The 22,617-nt window shown below is 38.5% G+C and overlaps 1 protein-coding gene across 1 annotated transcript in view; it reads left to right on the forward strand.

Moving 5' to 3' along the window:
• Window positions 1-22,617, forward strand: part of WWC2 (WW and C2 domain containing 2) — a 183,214-nt gene that overhangs the window by 100,470 nt on the left and 60,127 nt on the right. The window contains exons 6-9 of the mRNA XM_083367444.1: window positions 472-601; window positions 1,166-1,312; window positions 3,103-3,176; window positions 9,235-9,474. Of these exons, the coding sequence (XP_083223570.1) occupies window positions 472-601; window positions 1,166-1,312; window positions 3,103-3,176; window positions 9,235-9,474 (591 nt within the window). The remainder of the gene's footprint in view (window positions 1-471; window positions 602-1,165; window positions 1,313-3,102; window positions 3,177-9,234; window positions 9,475-22,617) is intronic.

The following is a 22,617-nucleotide window of genomic DNA, read 5'->3' on the forward strand; positions in this document are numbered from 1 at the left end:
AAATGAGGAGTGTCCTGGCTGCAGGGGCCCTGAGGTAAGTGGGTGCAGGGTGCGTGGAGCAGCTCCAGCCCCCCACCTGCCTTCCCCACCTCATGGCAGTGGCACAACATGCACTCTCCTGCCCCATTGTGACCACGAGCAACCAGACAGTGGGATAGAGTGAGTGGGCTTTTAACTATGGCTTATTTTGGGGGTTGGGCTTATATAAAGTGCATGCTAAAAATCATGCTAGGGCTTATTTTCTGGGTGGGTCTTATTTTTGGGAAAACATGGTAGTAGAGATAGAATTTGGGAATATGATATACCTAGATTAAAGTACTTTCTGATACTCCTATATTTTGATTGAAAATAGCTGCTATTTATGGAAGGTAATATTACCAGAATTGCCTGTTTCTCTTTCCCTCAATAGGATATCCTTCTAAATGCCAGGAACACTTTTTTTAGAGTTACTATCAATGTACTATTTTACAGAATTGACCAAAAAATGTCTGGAGGCCAGAATGGATATGAGTTAAGTGAAGCCAAAGCTATTATGAATGAATTGAAGTCTATCCAAAAAGCTATAAGCTCTGGTGAAAAAGAAAAGCAAGATTTAATGAAGGTATTTTGATATCATTTTTATTCAGCATTTGGTGGTCCATGAGGCCCTTAACAGCTATCATAGCTAAGAGAGGTAGTTTCTAAGGTCTTACTAAGTTTGTACTAAAGAAAAAAAAGAGATTAAATTACAGAACTGGATCTTGGAAACTGGATATATGTATTTTAGTATCTCCCATAAATTTGGTAGGTTAGGGATATTTTGACTGGGTTGCTGACTTCCTTGGCAGGCAATAGGAAAATTGCTTCATTGATTACAGATGAATGAGCAGATGTTTTGGCCTTATAAAATGTTTGCTGATTGCCATTTTTATTTCCAGGCTTTGGGAACCATTGCAAGATAGTATTGATATAGCTAACTAAAGTTTCTCACCATGCCTTTTTAAATACCTCGTTTGAGAGACAGAGAGGAGAATGCATGCACTGAGTTGTCTGATGTTGATGAACAATTGTAGGATATACCTTTCTATATTATTCTGTCTCTCTCTTGCCTATGCATTTCTTGCTGTGTGTAGTGGGTTTTTTAAAATAGCATAGTCTGCAATGACTTGTTGTTGTTGTTCCCCAGAGCCTTGTAAAGTTGAGAGAAAGATTCCTTCTTGGTCAAAATGTTGCCCAATCAGAATCAGACTTGAGATGCAGCCTGGCATGCTCCCAACAGTCTCTCTCCAAGCAAACTTTGGATGCAGGGTCTCAGACAGACATTTCTGGTGATGTATGTTTTTCCTATTATTTAAAGGTGGGGATGAAAAAAATAGATATGGAACACTCTTGAAGGGATCTGAGCCAAATGTTAGTCAATATAGCAAGAACATTCTAAAGAATGCTTCTTATGTTTCACTCTCAAAAGGCACTGCTTTGTGCTGCAGATATACTACTAGGTGAATTTCATAATCCTAAATAGTTTTTTAAATGATAGAAATGAGATCTCCTACAATTTGCATATAGATTTTTGTTTGCCAAGAAATTTCTAGGAATAGAGGAGGCAATAAAAGCTATAAATCTGATAATTTATACTCAGCAATTCCTTTGTTAACTTACTCATACTGTATTTTTGTATCTACTATTTTTTTCTTCTTTTGCTTGCTTGTTTGATATTTTTTCTCTTCTTTTTTTAAAAAGGTGAATCATTAAAAATCTGATCACCTAAATCATACAGTCCAGTGGCTTATAGAGGTTAATTCATACTTTCCTCATTTCTGAGTGATGAAGTTAGTATAGTGACTATACTAACTATAGTTAAAGCAGGATGATGCTGTACTCTGGTTTAGTCATAATTAAATACTGTAAAGTGAAAATGTAACTATTAATATCCTATGCTAGAGTCATAGATAGCTAGTCTCAGTAAGGGCTTAAAAATATCAAGCAGAACTTTTATCATTATCATGTCATGGAATAGAATTTTTTGGTTTGCAATTTTTTTCTTTGTGTTTTCTCAGATATAAATTTTATTTTAGAATACTAATTGTGATCTAAGTTGGTTTTAATTTGGCAAAGTAGCTACAACTGTCATATTAAACACTTGCAATTTTTTCTTATTTGAAAGAAACTAAACTTTTACCATACTATGCAATACCTCATTAGTTTCTATTATTTATTTTAAGTCAAGAATTTCATCGGACATCTGCCCTTCCCTCCCTGTTTTCCCTCCCCTCCCCTTCTTGGCTTCCTGATATCCTGAATATAGATTAATAGTTTGGGATTCAGTCTACCCACATCTCCCCTCCCCCACAAGTTATGTTAGAGCTTATTGATAACACATTCCAAAAACATTTTAATTTAATCCAAAGTCATTTTTGAAGTGATTTAATACATTATGTCAAATAGGTCTTATTCAAAATTACATGTATTCATTGAATATTGATGTATATAAATATAAGTGAACCTTATTTATTTTTGCTCCAAAAAGCAATGATCATATCCCAAAGTCCAATTTAAAACCTTGTGAATAGAGAACTTCTTCACATTTTGTTGCAGTTCATCAAGCTCTCCAATGAAATCAACGTTTTAGTCACTTTAAAATATTTCTCACTGACTGGAATGATTGCCATAGGTTTATATTCACAAATGTTTTCCAAATGTTGGTCTATTTCTTAAGGTGGAATCATAAAAGTCTCTGGGAATGATTGTACTAGGATTTTCTTAGAAGCAGAAAATCCTATACTTAAATGTGTTTTTTAACAATTTCAGTCTCATTGAAGTCCTCCTTTGAGCTTCATCGATCTCTTAAGTTCTGAGTTCAAAGTGCTAAGCAACAATTTGGGATTAAATGGAGGTTCAAAGTTGGCCTTAATAGAACTGTACCTTTTATTAAAATGTATCCTAGCATTATTTAGTAGCGATAAAGGTATACTCCTTTAGAAATTATTTGAATTAGCCTTTGAGTTGACTAAACAGCAATTAGAGTTTTGAAATGTGTTTTTATTTATTTAGCTTATTTACGAAATCAAATTACTTCATGTATCCTTAATGATATATGCTGTGAGATGGTGATTCTTTCAACAGGTCAGTGTCAAGAACATGGCCAATTTAGCTGAAAAGGTCAGATTGAGTCTTCAATATGAAGAAGCCAAAAGAAGGTAAAGAAAGAGTTTATTTCTTTGTTAGAATATATATTTTGTATCCCAGTCTATAAAGCCATATAACCAATATAATGCTTGCAGTGACATCTACTGGATGCATCTGTTGAAAACATAGTTTAATATTCTTCTCAGCATCATTTATTTGTGTATATTGGATCATTTATTTTTGTATATTAGACTATTAGTGAATACTCAGAGCTATTTTGTTTCCACTAACAAAGGAATTGTAAGCAAAAGAATATGAACCAAATTAAACAGCAAATTCAGGGAAACAGGTTATTACTAGCAGTTTCCTCAATTGCAAAATAAATAGTTTACATCAAAACTGCCTGTATGTTTAGGTGATAATAGGAAAATTAGGATAGATAAACTAGTGACTTTAAGAACATAATCTTAATTGTAATGACATAAAATGTAACACAGCAATCTCAAATTGAGCACTAAAACCAAGGTGCAAAATACATACAATACCACTGTTACTCAGAGGCAATGTTGGATCTGAATAAAGTGAGCTTTTCAGCCTAAAAAGGAAATCAATTGTTTCTCAGATGACATGGGAAATCCATACTGATACCTACAGAAATTGCAAATGATGAAGAAATTGCTACTTGAAATGTTAAAAAGTAACAAAAAATGATACTGGAACTCATAATTTATATAGGTAGTCCTAGATCTCCGACCATTCCTTTAGTATCTGTTTGAAGTTACGACAGCACTGGACAAATGTGGTTAAACCTGGTCCTTGGAGTTCTGTCCATCCCAGCATCCCTGCAGTCATGTGATCACAATCTGGGCATCTGGCAACCAGTTCACACTTATAACCAATTGCTGCACTCCATAAACATGTGATTGCTATTTGCAATCTTCCCTGCCATCCTCCTGAGAAAGTTAATTGGGAAGCTGGCAGGGAAGGTTGCAAATCTCCCCTCCCACACACTGTGCTCTTACCACCTCTGTGTTCATACCATACCCTTCTGTGCCCTCCCTGATTCACACTGCTCCCTCATAAAGGTAAAGGTTCCCCCGCACATGTGTGCTAGTCGTTTCCGACTCTAGGGGCCAGTGCTCATCTCCGTTTCAAAGCCAAAGAGCCAGCGCTTGTCCGAGGACGTCTCCGTTGTCTTGTGGCCGGCATGACTAGATGCCAAAGGTGCACGGAACGCTGTTTCCTTCCCACCGTAGTGGTCCCTATTTTTCTACTTGCATTTTTACGTGCTTTTGAACTGCTAGGTTGGCAGAAGCTGGGACGAGTAACAGGCACTCACTCTGCTACACGGCACTCGGGATTCGACCCGCCAAACTGCTGACCTTCTGATCGACAAGCTCAGCGTCCTAACCCACTGAACCACCACGTCCCTCATACACCCTTGCCAATCCACTCTTGAGCAGTCTTCCCGACTCACTTTTATAAATAACTCAAAGCGGTGAACATGCATATTTCTCCTTCCTCCTATTTTCCACACAACAACAATCCTGTGAGGTAGGTTGGAGAGTGACTGGCCCAAAGTTGCTCAGTCAGCCTACAGTTTCCTAGTATTTAGGCCAGCACCTTAACCACTATACCAAACTGACTGTCTACTGCCACCTTCTTTATTGATTCTGCTAGTCACAAACCAGTTGCAAAGCACCCAAATGGTGATCATGTGACCGCAGGATGCTGCAAGAGTCATAAATGCCCATCAGTTGCAAAGTGCCTGAGTATCAATCATGTGGCCACAGGGCTGTTGCATGAGTTGTCAAATCAAAGATTGGTTGTAAAATTACTTTTTCATTGCCATCATAACTTTGAACAGTCACTACACAAGGTGGTTATTTTTTTTTATTGAAAAGTTTTAACATACAATTTTTCTTTAAGAATCCCCCCTCCCCGTCCCTCCTCCCTCCCCCCCTACCTCTCCCCCCTCCCCCCCTCCCCCCCGACTTCCCAGAGCTAAATACAAGGTATATATATAAAAAAACAATCATAAACAACCATATACTAACAACCATAAACTCTAAAATCCATCACTCTCTAGCTTATATAAGATAAGACAAACCTTAGTAATATTAAATATATATAAAGAAACTAAAGTAGAAAAAGAAAAAAAGAAAGAAGACTTATTCAAATGCTACATGAAACTTCTTAACCCTATACTTGTTCTGGATAAACTCAATCCATTTTCTCCATTCCATAATATAACGTTCTTGTGAGTGATCTTTCAAATAGGCCGAAATCTTCGCCATCTCTGCCAGGTCGGAGACCTTTAAAGTCCACTCTTCTATGGTCAGCAGTTCCTCTTTCTTCTAATACTGACCTATCAAAAGTCTTGCTGCCGTAATTAAATTTAACATCAACTTAGTGTCCACAACCGTAGCATCCGTAATTATTCCCAACAAAAAGAGTTGCGGACAAAACTTTATCCTTTGCTTAAAAATCTTCTGCATATTCCACCAAATTTTTATCCAAAAAACCTTGATCTTTTTACAAGTCCACCATACATGAAAATATGTTGCATCTTCATCTCCACATCTCCAGCATTTTGGCTGATAATTCGGATACATACTTGCAAGCTTTTTAGGATCTAAATGCCATCTATAAAACATTTTATAAAAGTTCTCTCTTAAGTTTTGAGCTTGTGTAAATTTTACGTTCCTCACCCAAATCTTTTCCCACGTGTCCATTGTGATAACTTCCTGGATGTTTTGGGCCCATTTTATCATACAATCCTTAACGAGTTCTGTTTCTGAATCAATCTCTATCAATGCAAGATATATCCGTTTAATATGTGCTGGTCCCTGATTTCTAATTTGCTTCATCAGATTTTCATCAGTCATTGTAAAACCATTTTTCTGATCTTCTTTCTACCTGGCCCGTAGCTGAGTATATTGAAACCAATTTTGAACAATCTTCTCGTCTCGCAAGAGACTATATGGCTTCAAACACCAAACATTTCTTTCCAAGCTTAAAATCTCCTTGTACGTAGTCACATCATGTTTGAAACCAGCATGTATATTTTCTATTGCGTGTTTTGGAATTGCCCACAATGGTATCTTACAATCTAACTTATGTCTGTACTTCTTCCAAACTCTCAGCAAAGCCTGTCTTAAAATATGCACTCTAAACACATTATCTACCTTCTTATCATACAACAAATATGCATGCCAGCCAAACAGCAAGTCGTGGCCCTCAAGATTTAATAATCTCTCTTGTGTCAAATTAATCCAATCACTTATACCTGCTAACGCAGCAGCTTCATAATATAATTTAAAGTTAGGCATTTTAAGACCACCTCTTTCACGAGTATCCTGCATAATCTTAAGTTTAACTCGTGGCCTTTTCCCTGCCCAAACAAATTTATTGATACCTCTCTGCCATTCCTCCAAACTGGAATCTTTCTTAAGAACCGGTATCATTTGAAATAAAAATAAAAATTTAGGCAGGACACACAAGGTGGTTATTAAGTGAGGTCTACGTGTACAACATTGTAAAAGATACAGCATAAATTTATTTATTTATTTAATTGATTTTATATACCGCCCTATTCCCGAAGGACTCAGGGCAGTTTACAGGGCGAATTAAAACAATACAAATAAATACAATTAAAATAGAATTAAATTAAGACTAGCCCACAATTAAAACAAATTAAAATTTAAAATTAAATTAAAACCCCCTCAGTCCAGGCCAGAAAGATCAAATAACCAAGTTTTCAGGTCCCGTCGAAACAAGCGAAGGTCTGGGGCAGTCCGAAGTTCCACCGGCAGTTCATTCCATAGGGCAGGCGTACCCACAGAGAATGCCTTCCCTCTTGGAATCACCCGCCATTATTCCCTAACCGGCGGAACCCTAAGGAGGCCCTCCCTGTGGGAGCGCACAGGACGATGGGAGGCTGATGCTGGTGCTCCCTGAGATAATCTGGACCCATGCCATTTAGGGCTTTATAGGTCATCACCAGCACCTTGAATCTCACCCAGAGGAGAATGATACTTTCATTTCACCATCTTTTTTTCTCATCACATTAATTGAGAATAATGTTTCTAAAAAGCTTCAGGAAACCTTCAACATCCTATTCAAAACATATAATGGTTCAAGCGTACATAGAAATCTGCCATTAAAATAAAATTTGGAATTGACAAGCAGTCTCAGTGAAGAAAACTTGAAAACTTAATTCAGTGATCAAGTACAATATTCAAGGGAAGTCACCCAATATAAGAAGCTAAGAGGCATGCTCTGGTAGCTAGAGAGATGATCAGTCAATAACAGTTATTGATAAGTAAGCATTTTAAAGAAGAAAAAAAATTCTTTGAGACACGATCCCACTTTGCATGTCACTGAATAGTAGTCAGGGTTATTTCTAGCCAAGATTGGCTAGATATGAACCATTGATGAAGTGAAATAAACCTGATACATTCCATCAGTATGGACCTTCATTTAGTAAGCCAAAATGATTTTATTTCTTTTTATGTTAGTTGTATATAGTTTTTAGAACTGCTGCTTAGCTACTTAAGAAATCAAAATAAGAAGGCTAAGCTATAGGTTTCACCACTACATAGTAGACACCAACTTAAATGGCTTTAAAAGTGATAACAGTGGATTATAAATGCCTTAATGGTTACATTAGAGCTCCATATATTTCCTGTAATGTGGGAAGCAGTATAATACATAATCCCTGTGTGAGGATACTGATGCACTGGTGACCTTTTGTTAAATTTCACCATTTTGTGGAGGGAGCACTATTGTGAATGGAATAGTGGATCAGATTTTTGGTTTAGTCTATGCCAACAACACACTTTGTATTTTTATGCTGGAAAGAATTTGAAACATTATCTCTTTAGAAGATTCCATAAAATGAATGTCAGAGAAGGCTGACAGCTGCTATTTTCATGTGGTACTAATTATAAAATGGAATCCTTTGTTCATTAAAAGGTTTCATTGTGTTGCAATTAAATATCTTATCAGTTGGTAAATCACTTTGTAAGAAACCAACCATCATGTGAATAATGCACTTCACTCAACTCTCAAAAACTCATTAATGTTTGTATTTTTCCTGTCCCTATTCATTAACTAAGATAGCCCTGGACCAGATCAGATTATAGATCTAGTTTGGTATAGTGGTTAAGGTGCTGACTAGAAACCAGGAGACTAAGAATTCTAGTCCCACCCTAGACATGAAAGCTCATTGGGTGACTTTGGGCCAGTCACGCTCTCTCAACCCAATCCACCTCATAGCATTGTTGTGTTGTGTATTTTTGTTTATAAAAATAATAAAGGTGATATAAAATTAAATAATAAATAATATGAATTTGATTGATTCACTTCATGTAAAAAGAGCTGCACACTATCTTCTTAAGGCCCCTCTGGCCTTTAACTCCACCAATTGTCTATACTACAGTGAAAAACCTAATCAGAATCAAGGATCTACGTGGTACGTTTATTTAAAATATTATTACATATTGACTTGCTAGAAAAATGAGGTATGGTGGCTCAGTGGCTTAATGACACTGAACATGGTCTCTGCTCTGGTGGGTCAAGCCCTACCACTGCAGGGTGAGGTGAGCTCCCATCACTCAACTCAGCTTCTGTCCACCTAGCAGTTTGAAAGGATGTTCTATGGAAATAGATAAATAGGTACCACTTTGGTGGGAAGATGAGCCGGTACTTATTGCAGCAATTAAAATCCTGCTGGCACTGAACCTTCCAGGTTGTGACACCCATTTGGATGGTGCTGTAAGAAAAGCCAGTTGTCTTTCTTTCTAGTGCGTAGCTAGCTCAACCTCCTGTGGTGCACCTAGAGAAGTGCAACAAGTGTGTACCTAACAGAGCTGGTAAACAGACATCCAAACTACTACTCTGCCTTAGCATTGTAAAAGTGCCATATGCTAAATAAATAAATAACCAGAAAAGTAATTAGAAATGCTCTGCACTTGTTAGGATTTACACATATAGGTCCTACTGTATTATTGAGCCCCTGAAAGTGGAGGAAGCAAGGAGGTAAGAGATCTTCTGGCTTTTCCTCTGTTTTTGTCCTAATGCAAAATCCTTGTTTATCTGTTCTTTGTGTCTGTCTGTCTCTTTTAGAATGGCAAACTTAAAAATAGAACTTTCTAAGTTAAAAAGTGAAGCTTGGCCTGGGGCACTGGAAATTGAGAAGGAAAAATTGATGCTGATAAATGAAAAGGAAGAGCTTCTGAAAGAGCTTCAATTTGTCACCTCATGTAAACGCACGCAAGATGAATTGAAGCATTTAGAAGCAGAAAGGAAGAGACTGGAAGAGGAGCTATCAATGAAAAGCACACCTAGTGATGAACTTACAGAGAGGTATAGAAAAAAATCCCTTCCCTCTATCATTTATTTATTCCTTCATCTTAACCTTTATCTTGCTGGAGAGCCTGAGTTGTGCCCTAATGGGCCATTTTCTTTCTGTAGCTGTTCTATGTATATTTTAATTAAATTTAAAATTAGTCTAGTGGGCAGTAATACAGCAAGACCTTCACACTGTGACAGAATTCACAGAGTTCATATTATTTCAAGCTCTCTGTTGTTCTTCATTTGCAAGCAGTGTGAAAATAGCAAGTCCTGATGTTAAATAGCTGAAGGAAGTCAGCAGAGTGCAATATATCATTGGCAAGTTTTGGGATAATAGCTGAGACCTTATGAACTTCTTACTGCAAATGTTATTCTCATTGTTTCTGCACTGGAGCCACTTATAGTTGATAGAGATGATTTTCCACACATGTGCAAAGGAGTTAACTAAATTCAGAAGGGGTGTCCTGTGGCAACTGGACTCTATTCACTTATATCAAGGTCCACACGGAGATGATTCAGCCTTCTAGAATACAGTATATTTTTTTAAAAAGAGAATGGATTGGAAAACCATAGAACGTTAAGAATTGCAGATTAAGTTTATGATAATTAAGAGCATGCTTATAAAACCTTAAGTACTGCATATAAATGTTTAAATTTTGATAAATGGCACCTTCTTTGCACACTGATTATGTTCTTATAGGATACACCAAGGATTTTTGCATTCTGTCTGTAAATGCAGCTATTTCCTTCTATTCTCTGTTAGTGAAGAAAAGGAGAGGTTAATGTGAACTATGTATAGTTGTTGTGCATTAATAAGATAGATATTTTAAACCTTGATTTAAACACATTTCTGACTTGTTTGGACACAATAAATGTAATCCTGGGCTTGGATGTTATGCCAAGCTGTCTAGTTTGTTTACCCACTTATATAAAGGTTAATAAGCAGCATGCAACTTGATCTCCTTCACTTCTTGGTATGTTAAGACATGATTCTTGGCTTACTGTATTATGTGAGTTGTGTGAGTTAAAGCTGACAATAGTAATTATAATTAAAGTAAATAATTATAACTTAAAATTATCATGAATTTTTAAAAACTGTGGTGAAATATACTGGTGTAAGTAAGCATCCATGGCTGGCATCCGTTAGTGCGGTAGTATTGAGCTTCCTGACAATTGTGGCTGGAGTCTTCAGAGGCAAGGTGGTCTGCTAACAAATCAGGTAATTCTGCCTATGAATGAGGATCTATAGCAGACTAGACATTCCTGAAAGAGAAGGGATAGTATTGTGATGAATAACAGTGACCAGGCAGTGAATTTCTTTTCACCAGACAAGGAAAGAAAGTGAGATCTCCCACTTGCACTCTGGACAGTTGTTATAGGAACTGGGGTTTTTGCGGTGAATTGAGCAGCTGGGAGCTGAGGCATTTCAGTCAAACTCAGAGCACTAATGCATCTCTTGTGGATACAAGGTTAGCAGAAGCCTCACTTTCTTAAACACTTTCACTTGTAATCATTTTACAGCTAACAAGAGACTTTCTAAGCAGTAGACTAAGAGAAATTGACTTGTTGAGACAACTGTCTATTTCTGGATTAAAAGGAAAAACCGGGTTTCAAAGATTTAAATTTTTTGACAAAAAGCTTCACAAGGGTTAGATATAAGAAAGTTTAAAATGGAAAAAGAGGTTGGTAATTTCTGATTATTATAAAAAAGGATTACTTTTTGATGAAAATGTTTTTGAACAAATTGGAATTAAAAACATACAAACAGACCAGACCTTTTATGAAAATGTTTTTTGTTTACTATTAAAGAGTACAAACAATTGATGGATTTTAGAAAAAAGAAGATGAAGGTAATTTGAGTCGGAGGGCAATGTTGATTATAACCATGGAATGCCATTTGAGAGGAGAATATTAAGAGCTGAGAAAGAAAAAAAGGAAACTCACCTTTCTTTTGCAATACAGTAGTGGCCAAAGTTGCGGAAACCTTTTGGGAAAGGTGTATTTTTGAGGTTTGATGGCTAATAACACCATTTTTTTTGAAGTAGTACCATAAAATTATATATCGATAGAAAGATAATTTAATCAAGAATGCAATGCAACAAAGTTTGTTCAATTATCTTACTGTATTCTATGAAAATTTATAGCCAAATAACCAGAAAAAGGAAGCACAACTTGCTTAGGTTGATATCAGGTAGCTTTCCTTCATTTGATTGTAGCCAATGAGCATGGGTGTTTAGTGAGCCAATCAGGTGTCATCTGGTTTTGGCAATGAGCCAATCAGATCACAGTAGGATTCAGTTATTGATGTCATGTAGTGAAACTGAGAGGAGGACATTTGTCAGTGTGTTATGTGATCGCTATCAAGTTGGTTGGTTTTTTTTGTGTTCTTTCATTTAGTGAGGTTGTAAAACGTAATAAAATTAAAAGTAATGGTGCAAAGAGTTGACTGGTTGCCCAGAAAGCAATGTAAAATAGTATTATTAAGTGGATAAGGCTACAGTTATAAAGAAATTAGAAGAAAAATAAGTGGAAACTTAATCAAAGGTGGCATTTCTACTGTATACTTTTCCCAAAAGGTTTCCACAATTTTGGCCACTACTGCAAGTCTTTTGCCAACGGGGGGGGGGGGGGGGCAAGGGGGGATGATTAAGAGAGACAAGTGCACCACTCACTTTTGGCTCTGTCTGAATCTTCTGCTTGTTTCAGCTTTACTTATCTTTCAGCTAATGAGATTCAAAGCAGTTTGTGCATGAACATTTTCATTAGTGGAACAACTGGTTTCATGTAGTTTGTGCATAAATCGAAGCAACCATGCTTGGTCTGAATATGAATTGAAACAGTGGGTAAGAGCTAGAAGAAGCTAATGCTTTTGATGCCACTGATAATAAGGAAAAGAATGAAAGATGAACTTGGGGAGGTTCCAACCCGTCACATTGCCCCATGTACTGTTTTTGTATAGCACGGACCCTATTACTTCATCACATAGCCACAGGTTGCAATGGTTGAAGGGAAATTGTTAGGCATATGGTGTTAGCCTACAATGTTGGGTTGAAAATATATTAACCATGATGTTGTTATGTCTTTAAGAAGTTAATTGGCCAATGGGTGTGTAAGTGTTTTCATGGCCATAAGAGGAAGCTAGGAACGTAGCTTCTCTCTCTCTCTGAATTCACTGATCTCTACTATTACTGTTTTTGCTCTGCTGTTGGTTTACTACTGTTGTAAACCTGAACTGTGTATTGACCTCTGGACCGGTAAGAAGACTTTGTAGTTTGGATTGCTACTTGGACTGTTGCTATTGTGTACGATCTGGACTGTTTATTTTTGATTGTGCATTTTTGTTCTTACACCACCTCAAAAGTAAACTACTTTTTTGTTTTTAACAACTCAATGTACTCCTGTGTGTGACTCTTACTGCTCTCAGTACCCTTCCTTGACTGTGCAACTATTTGGTAGCACAAGGAGACCCTGCACAACAAATTCCTTAACATTGGTTATGGGCCCAGGCCTGTACTGAGAGTTAGTACACACAGTATTCCTAGCTGAGTTTGTGTTAGCTATTTTGGTGTAAAATGGCACAGGAACTGTTGTCAGGCATCTCCTGGATAACCCGGTTGGATGGGACAAACTATGTTTCCTGGTCCACGAAATGCTGCTTGCTTTTGCGCAAGGAAGGACTATGGACTGTTGTAAATAACCCACCTGATACTAGTTGCTTGGGATCCAGATGATGAAGAGGATGCAAAGAAGATAGACGACTTTAAACGAAGCAATGAGAAAGCTCTTTGCATTATTGGACTAACACTGAACGACCAGCAGCTTGTCCATATTCGTGGTGAGGAGTCTGCTGCTAGGAGTTGGGGTGTTTTGCGAAGGCTTTATGTTCGAGACAGTGTGGGTGCACATATACACCTTACACGTAAGCTGTTTAGGGCTCGTCTGCAGAAGAATGGAGATATGCTGACCCATTTAAACTACATGAAGGCAACTTTTCAAGAGCTTCATGAAAAGGAGCTGATTTTTTCAGAGTTGCATCAGGTCTACATTATTCTGTCATCTTTGGATGAGAGTTATGATGGGTATGTTTCTTCTTTGGAAGTCCTGACCAGAGAGGAACTGACTTTGACTAACATTACTGGGAGACTGCTGGAAGAGTCCAGAAGAAGGCATGACAGAGACCAGCTGAGAGAGACACAGCCACGAAAGGAGCAGCCATTTACCACTGCTTACAATGTCAAGAAATGTTATTCTTGTGGGGCTAGAGGGCATATAGCCAAATTCTGTAGAAAGGGTAGAAGACAGAATGTGAATAGCAGTGGGAAGGCTAAGAAGAGCATTGTTTTGGCTGTTTCTGGTGATCCAACATCCAGAAATAATGAATTGTGGGTTGTTGATAGTGGGGCTTCACAATGCATTACTAAAGTGAAAAAGAGGTTTATTAATATGAAAAACAGCAACCAACCACTGGCAAACGGTTGGAGGATGAAGGCCTCTGGTGAAGGTAATTCCTATTGTCCATGCATTGATGAACAGTTACCTATGTTATATATACCTAAGCTAAGATTCAACCTGTTATCTGTAAGGGAATTGGTTAAGGTTGGGTTTGTGGTAACATTCAGAGGGGAGCAATGCACTATTGAGAGGAATGGAACCTGTGTAACTGCTAATCTGAAAAATGGTTTATTCGTTCTCACAAGTAACCAGGTTAGTACAGTTAAAGCTAACTCAATATGTGAGAATAAGAAGCCACATGACGAATGTATACATTTATTGCATAGGCAGTTAGGGCATGTAAACTTTAACTCACTACGTAAAACAGTTGAGTTAGTAGAAGGAATTAAACTGAAGCCATGTAGTAAGTATTTGAATTGCAATGCCTGTAATCAGGAAAAGAGTAAGGCAACTCCTGCAAACAGGTTAAACGGCTTCAAAACAACTGTACCTTTGGAAGTTGTGTTTGCTGATTTAATTGGACCCATGAAACCAAGATTAGGAGGGTCATGTTATGTTTTAAGTATATTGGACCACTACTCTCGTTATGGATTTTGTTATCTGCTTAAGTCAAAGGCAGATACTTTCCAACAATTTGCAAACTGGCTGAAGTTCGTGGAGAGAAAAACAAAGAGAAAGGTTCAGTGCATAATTACTGATAATGGTACTGAATTTACAAATAAGCGTTTTGTTGATATGCTAGAATCAGCTGGCATTGAGCATAAACGTTCAGCCCCTTATAGGCCTCAACATAATGCATTTGTTGAGAGACGTGGGCAAACGTTACAAGCCATGATGAGAACCATGTTAAGAGATTCAGGCTTAACAGATAGACTGTGGGGGGAGGCAGCAAAATGTGCAAACCATGTTCTGAATATAGTTGTTAATACTTCTACTGGTAAAATACCATATACAATATGGCATGGTAAAAAACCAAACCTTGATTACCTGCACACATTTGGCACCCCAGCTTGGGTCCACATTCCTGCACAACTCAGAAGTAAAGGCCAACATAGGGCTAGGCAATTATACTTCGTAGGTTACGAAGCTAACCACAGATCCTATCGTTTCTGGGAACAGGGCACAACTAATGTATATAACAGTACTAGTGCAAAATTCCTTGAGCACGTTGGTTGGGATAGATTAGAGCAAGAAACTGTTACTACTGATCCTCTAGTGTTTGAGGACTCCTCTGATAATGTAACTAGTAATGATAATATATCTCCTGTAAATATAAAAGATGAAGAGGAGATAGGGGAGATAAAAGATGAATCAGAGCAAGAGGAAGGAAAGGAGTCAGAAACTCAAAGCCCTGTAATTCCTTGGCATTCAACGCGCATCAGACATCCACCTGATCGCTATGAAGCTAGTTTAATATGTCAAGTTAGTTCAGTACCTTCTAACTATGATGAGATCAGGATGTATCCTGAAAAGGAACAGGCATCATGGAAAGCTGCAATGAACAGGGAGTTGAAGTCTTTGCAGGATCTTAAGGTCTATGAGAAAGCAAAACTGCCACCTGGTGAGCAAGCTATAGGTTGCAAATGGATATATAAAATAAAGAAGGGTGTAGATGGGACTGTAACCCATAAGGCACGTTTGGTTGCACAAGGTTTTGCCCAAACTACTGAGGATTATGACGAGGTGTTTGCACCCAGTCTGAGGGCAACTACTTTAAGAGCAGCTTTAGTATGGGCGGCTAAAAACCAATATATGGTTAACCATGTAGATGTTGAAACTGCATATCTACATGTTCCATTGCAACATACTATTTATTTAAGAATACCACCAGGATTGACTAATGATAGAGACCATGATTGTTGGGAATTAAAGAAAAGCCTCTATGGATTGAAACAATCAGGCTATGAGTGGAATAAATGTATAGTTAATGAGTTGAGTGCAATAGGTTTTGTAGCCAGTAATGCTGATCCTTGTTTGTTTAGAAGAGATCACAACGGAACATTATCTTTTCTTTTATTATTCACAGATGATATTGCAATTATAACAAAAACTGAGTTAGAAGCACAAACCATCATTTCAAGATTGCAAAATAAATTCACAATTAGAAATCTTGGGAAAATAAGCCACTATTTGGGGTTAGATATTGTGAAAATGAATAGGGGTTTTAAGGTGTCGCAAGCCAGTAAAATATCTCAGTTATTAAAGAGATACAATATGGAAATGTGTAAACCAACAAAAACTCCAATGGCTATGGATTTTAAGGACACTAATGTTGAGAGTCCTGTATTTGATAAGTCTATGTACCAATCTTTGATAGGAAGTCTTATGTATCTTAGTAAATGGACTAGACCTGATATTTCTTACTGTGTAAACCAATTGGCTAGGTACAACAATAATCCAACTGTTAGACACTGGCAATCAGCTAAACGAGTATTAAGGTATTTGAAGCAAACTATTCACTACTCCCCCTTCATGGATTACTGCCTTGTCGTGGCGAAGGGGCTTGCGTAATTCAATGAAGCTATGAGCTATGCCGTGCAGGGCCACCCAAGACGGACAGGTCATAGCAGAGAGTTCTGACAAAATGTGATCCACTGGAGAAGGAAATGGCAACCCACTCCAGTATCTTTGCCATGAAAACCCTATGGACAGTACCAAAAGGCAAAATGATATGACGCTGGAAGATGAGCCCCTCAGGTCGGAAGGCGTCCAATATGCTACTGGGGAAGAGCAGAGGGCTAGTACTAGTAGCACCAGAAAGAATGAAGCGACTGGGCCAAAGCCGAAAGGACGCTCAGCTGTGGATATGTCTGGTGGTGAAAGGAAAGTCCGATGCTGTAAAGATTTTTTCTCCATAGGAACCTGGAATGTAAGATCCATGAATCAAGGAAAGCTGGACGTGGTCAAACAAGAGATGACAAGACTAAACATTGACATCTTAGGTATCAGCGAACTAAAATGGACAGGAATGGGTGAATTTAATTCAGATGACCATCAGGTATACTACTGCGGGCAAGAATCCCTCAGAAGAAATGGAGTAGCCTTCATAGTCAATAAAAAAATAGGAAAAGCAATACTGGGATACAATCCTCAAAATGACAGAATGATCTCAGTTCGAATCCAAGGCAAACCATTCAATATCACAGTAGTCCAAGTCTATGCCCCAACCACCGGTGCTGAAGAGGATGAAATTGACCGGTTCTATGAAGCCCTACAGCACCTTATAGAACTAACACCCAGAAATGATGTCCTTTTCATCATGGGGGATTGGAATGCTAAAGTAGGAAGCCAAAAGATAACTGGAATAACAGGCAAGTTTGGCCTTGGAGTACAAAATGAAGCAGGGCACAGGCTGATAGAATTTTGTCAAGAGAATACGATGGTCATAGCAAACACTCTTTTCCAACAACCCAAGAGACGGCTTTACACATGGACATCACCAGACGGTCAACACAGAAATCAGATTGACTATATGCTCTGCAGCCAAAGATGGAGAAGCTCTATACAGTCAGTAAAAACAAGACCAGGAGCTGACTGTGGCTCAGACCATGAGCTTCTTGTTGCAAAGTTTAGGCTTAAATTAAAGAAAGTAGGGAAAAGCGCTAGGCCAGTCAGGTATGAATTAAATCATATCCCTGTTGAATATACAGTAGAGGTGACAAATAGATTTAAGGAATTAGATCTGATAGACAGAGTGCCTGAAGAACTATGGACAGAGGTTCGCAACATTGTACAAGAGGTAGCAACTAAAACCATCCCAAAGAAAAAGAAATGCAAGAAAGCAAAATGGCTATCTGAGGAAGCTTTGCAAATGGCTGAGAAAAGGAGGGAAGCGAAAGGAAAGGGAGAAAAAGAAAGATATGCCCAATTAAATGCAGAATTCCAAAGAATAGCTAGAAGAGATAAGAATGCCTTCTTAAATGAACAATGCAAAGAAATAGAAGAAAACAATAGAATAGGGAGGACCAGAGATCTTTTCAAGAAAATTGGAGAGATGAAAGGAACGTTTCATGCAAAAATGGGCATGATAAAGGACCAAAATGGCAGGGACCTAACAGAGGCAGAAGAGATTAAGAAGAGGTGGCAAAATTACACAGAAGAACTATACAAGAATGAGCTTAACGTCCCTGATAATCACAATGAGGTGGTCACTGACCTTGAGCCAGACATCCTAGAATGTGAAGTGAAGTGGGCCTTAGAAAAGCTGAGCAACAACAAAGCTAGTGGAGGTGACAGTATCCCAGCTGAGCTATTCAAAATCTTAAAAGACGATGCAGTAAAAGTGCTACACTCAATTTGCCAGCAAATTTGGAAAACTCAACAGTGGCCACAGGATTGGAAAAGATCAGTTTACATTCCAATTCCGAAGAAAGGCAGTGCCAAAGAATGTTCAAACTATCGCACCATTGCACTCATTTCTCATGCTAGTAAAGTTATGCTTAAAATCCTACAAGCTAGACTCCAGCAGTATGTGGATCGAGAACTACCAGAAGTACAGGCAGGATTTCGAAGAGGCAGAGGAACCAGAGATCAAATTGCCAACATACGCTGGATCATGGAGAAAGCTAGAGAGTTCCAGAAAAACATCTACTTCTGCTTCATTGACTATGCTAAAGCCTTGATTGTGTGGATCATAACAAACTCTGGCAAGTCCTTAAAGAGATGGGCATACCAGACCACCTTATTTGTCTCTTGAGAAATCTATATGCGGGCCAAGAAGCAACAGTGAGAACTGGACACGGAACCACTGATTGGTTCAAAATTGGGAAAGGAGTCCGGCAAGGCTGTATACTGTCGCCTTGCCTATTTAACTTATATGCAGAGCACATCATGAGAAAGGCAGGGCTAGATGAATCAAAAGTTGGAATTAAGATTGCCGGAAGAAACATCAACAACCTAAGATATGCAGATGATACCACTCTAATGGCAGAAAGTGAAGAAGAACTAAAGAGCCTCTTGTTGCGAGTGAAGAAGGAGAGTGCAAAACTTGGGTTGAAACTAAACATTAAGAAAACCAAGATCATGGCATCTGGCCCTCTCAATTCGTGGCAAATAGATGGGGAAGAAATGGAGGTAGTGACAGATTTTATTTTCCTGGGCTCCAAGATCACTGCAGATGGGGACTGTAGCCAAGAAATTAAAAGGCACTTGCTCCTTGGGAGGAAAGCCATGGCAAATCTAGACAGCACACTAAAAAGCAGAGACATCACCCTGTCAACAAAAGTGCGGATAGTCAAGGCTATGATCTTCCCAGTTGCAATGTATGGCAGTGAAAGCTGGACCATAAGAAAGGCTGAGCGCCAAAGAATTGAAGCCTTTGAACTATGGTGCTGGAGAAGACTCCTGCGAGTCCCTTGGACTGCAAGGCGATCAAACCGGTCAGTCCTAGAGGAGATCAACCCTGACTGCTCTTTAGAAGGCCAGATCCTGAAGCTAAAACTCAAATACTTTGGCCACCTAATGAGAAGGAAGGACTCCCTGGAGAAGAGCCTAATGCTGGGAAAGATTGAGGGCAATAGAAGAAGGGGACGACAGAGAATGAGGTGGTTGGATGGAGTGACTGAAGCAGTAGGCGTGAGCTTAGATGGACTCCAGAAGATGGTAGAGGACAGGAAGGCCTGGAGGAACATTGTCCATAGGGTCGCGATGGGTCGGACACGACTTCGCAACTAACAACAACAACAACATTCACTACTCGTTATATCTAGAGCCAAATCGTGAGTTAATCCTCACAGCATATGCAGATGCGAGTTTTGCCTCTGATACAAGCACTCGTAAATCTACCTCAGGGTTGGCTATAATGTTGGGTGATTCTTTGATTGGATGGAAGTCCATTAGACAAAAGCACATAAGCTTGTCTACAATGGAGGCTGAATTTTCATGTCTATCAGTGTTATGTACAGGACTGCTAGTGTACAAACAATTATTGTTAGATATGGGTTTAGATGTAAATGATCCATTCATTGTATATGAGGACAATCAAGCTGCAATAAAGATGGCAAATAATGCTGCAGTAAGAACAAGATCTAAACATACTGATCTTCGTTATTTAAATGTCAGACAATGTATCAAAGATAAATTAATACAGCTAGAGTATTGTTCATCTGATGTAAATATTGCAGACCATTTTACGAAGGTACAAAGTGCTGTGAAACACAATGATAATTGTGAAAGAATGTGCATAAGATTGTAATAGTTATATATTATTCTACCCAAAGGGGAGAATGTTAGGCATATGGTGTTAGCCTACAATGTTGGGTTGAAAATATATTAACCATGATGTTGTTATGTCTTTAAGAAGTTAATTGGCCAATGGGTGTGTAAGTGTTTTCATGGCCATAAGAGGAAGCTAGGAACGTAGCTTCTCTCTCTCTCTGAATTCACTGATCTCTACTATTACTGTTTTTGCTCTGCTGTTGGTTTACTACTGTTGTAAACCTGAACTGTGTATTGACCTCTGGACCGGTAAGAAGACTTTGTAGTTTGGATTGCTACTTGGACTGTTGCTATTGTGTATGATCTGGACTGTTTATTTTTGATTGTGCATTTTTGTTCTTACACCACCTCAAAAGTAAACTACTTTTTTGTTTTTAACAACTCAATGTACTCCTGTGTGTGACTCTTACTGCTCTCAGTACCCTTCCTTGTCTGTGCAACTCTTTGGTAGCACAAGGAGACCCTGCACAACAAATTCCTTAACAGAAATGAACAAAGAAAGATACTGAAAAAGGATCAGGAAGTAGATGGGTTAGTGTGATGCATTCAAGGGCATTGTATTAACAGCATTGCTGTGAAATAAAGGAGGGACAGAAAGGAAGGCAGTGGGCTAGTGGAATATGCCACAGTGAGAATTTCTGAGACCATCAAGGAACAAATTGTATAAAACAAACAGCACTAGCTCCATGTATCCTTCTTTCTCAACGAAAGAAGGGGTGATATATTTTAGCATTGCCGATTCACCATGAAATATTTCTGGAATCTTCATGGGGTTTTTTTACTGAATCTAGGAACAACAAAATTGTTCCAGGATTTTATTTTGTCCAGACTGTAGCTGATCCAGAAAAATTTGATAGAACCTCCAGATTGCAATTTGTTTCTTTAATTTTCAAAATAAGACACATCTTCTGCTTCATACACATTCTATCTTTAGCTCTTAGCAGATTAGCCTTGACCAAATGCAACTATTGAGGAAAGATTGTGTATCTAACTAGAAGCAGATGGAATAAAAAGAAGACTAGAGTAGAGTAGAGTAGAGTAGAGTAGAGTAGAGTAGAGTAGTTGGAAAGGATATTGGAGGTCTTCTAGTCCAACCCTCTGCTTAGGTAGGAAACCCTATTTCAGACAAATGGTTGTCCAGTCTCTTCTTAAAAAACTTCCAGTGTTAGAGCATTCACAACTTCTGGAGGCAAGCTGTTCCATTGATTAATTGTTCTGTCAGGAAAATTCTCCTTAGTTCTAGGTTGCTTCTCTCCTTTATTAGTTTCCATCCATTGCTTCTTGTCCCGCCCTCAGGTGCTTTGGAGAATAGCTTGACTCCCTCTTCTTTGTGGCAAACCCTGTGATATTGGAACACTGCTATCATGTCAGCTCTAGTCCTCTTGTTCATTAAACTGGACATACCCAATTCCAGCAACCGTTCTTTAGATGTTTTAGTCTCCAGTCCCCTGATCATTTTTGTTGTTCTCCTCTACACTCTTTCTAGAGTCTCAGCATCTTTTTTACATCTTGGTGACCAAACCTCAATGCAGTATTTCAAGTGTGGCCTTACACTTATTAACACTTAATATGATCTTTATTCTATCCCTCTGTTAATTTTTTTTGGGCAGCTGCAGCACACTGCTGGCTCACATTTAAGTGATTGTCCACTAGGACTCCAAGATCCCTCTCAAAGTTACTACTGTTGAGCGAGGTACCACCTATGCTGTACCTCTGCATTTGTTTTTTCTTGCTTAAATGTAGAACCTTACTTTTTTCACCATTGAATTTCATTTTGTTAGATAGTGCCCAATGTTCAAGTCTGTCAAGATCTTTCTGTATCTTAAGCCTATCTTTTGGAGTGTTGGCTATTCCTGCCAGGTTGGGGTCATCTGCAAATTTGATGAGTTCCCCATCTATCCCCTCATCCAAATCATTGATGAAGATGTTGAAGAGTACTGGACTTAAAACAGAGGCTTGGGGTACCCACTGCATTATTTCCTCCATGTAAATTCAGTTCCATTGAGGACTACATGTTGAATGCGGTTGGTCAGCCAGCTACGAATCCATCTGGTGGTGATGCTGTCTAACCCACATTTTTCTATCTTGTCTAGTAGTAGGTTGTGGTCTACTTTATCAAATGCCTTAACTTTCAATTTGCCATATATATACAGTTGTGATTATTTTATTTATTGAGTACTTTTAAAACTAAAATGAGAGCCAGTTTGACCAAAGAGTGCAGCTTCCCGGGGAGTCAGCGTCGGAGTTCATAGTGGGCCTAAGGCAGGCTGCATGCCTATGCAGGTTTTCAAATTTAGAGGAGTGACTATGAGACCGGCTCGTCTGTGGCCTACAGGACAGAACGCTTCAGCAGAGACTATTTGCTAGGCCAAATTTAACCTTTTCCGAAGCACAAGATGAGGTGATGGCCGATGAAGCTGCCGGGGGTGCCATTCAAACCATACAGCCCGCCAAATCGATGAAGTTAGAAGAAACGGTCCACCGTGA

Source organism: Vipera ursinii, assembly GCF_947247035.1.
Source record: "Vipera ursinii genome assembly, chromosome: 7".
In the NCBI taxonomy this organism is placed as follows: Eukaryota; Metazoa; Chordata; class Lepidosauria; order Squamata; family Viperidae; genus Vipera; species Vipera ursinii.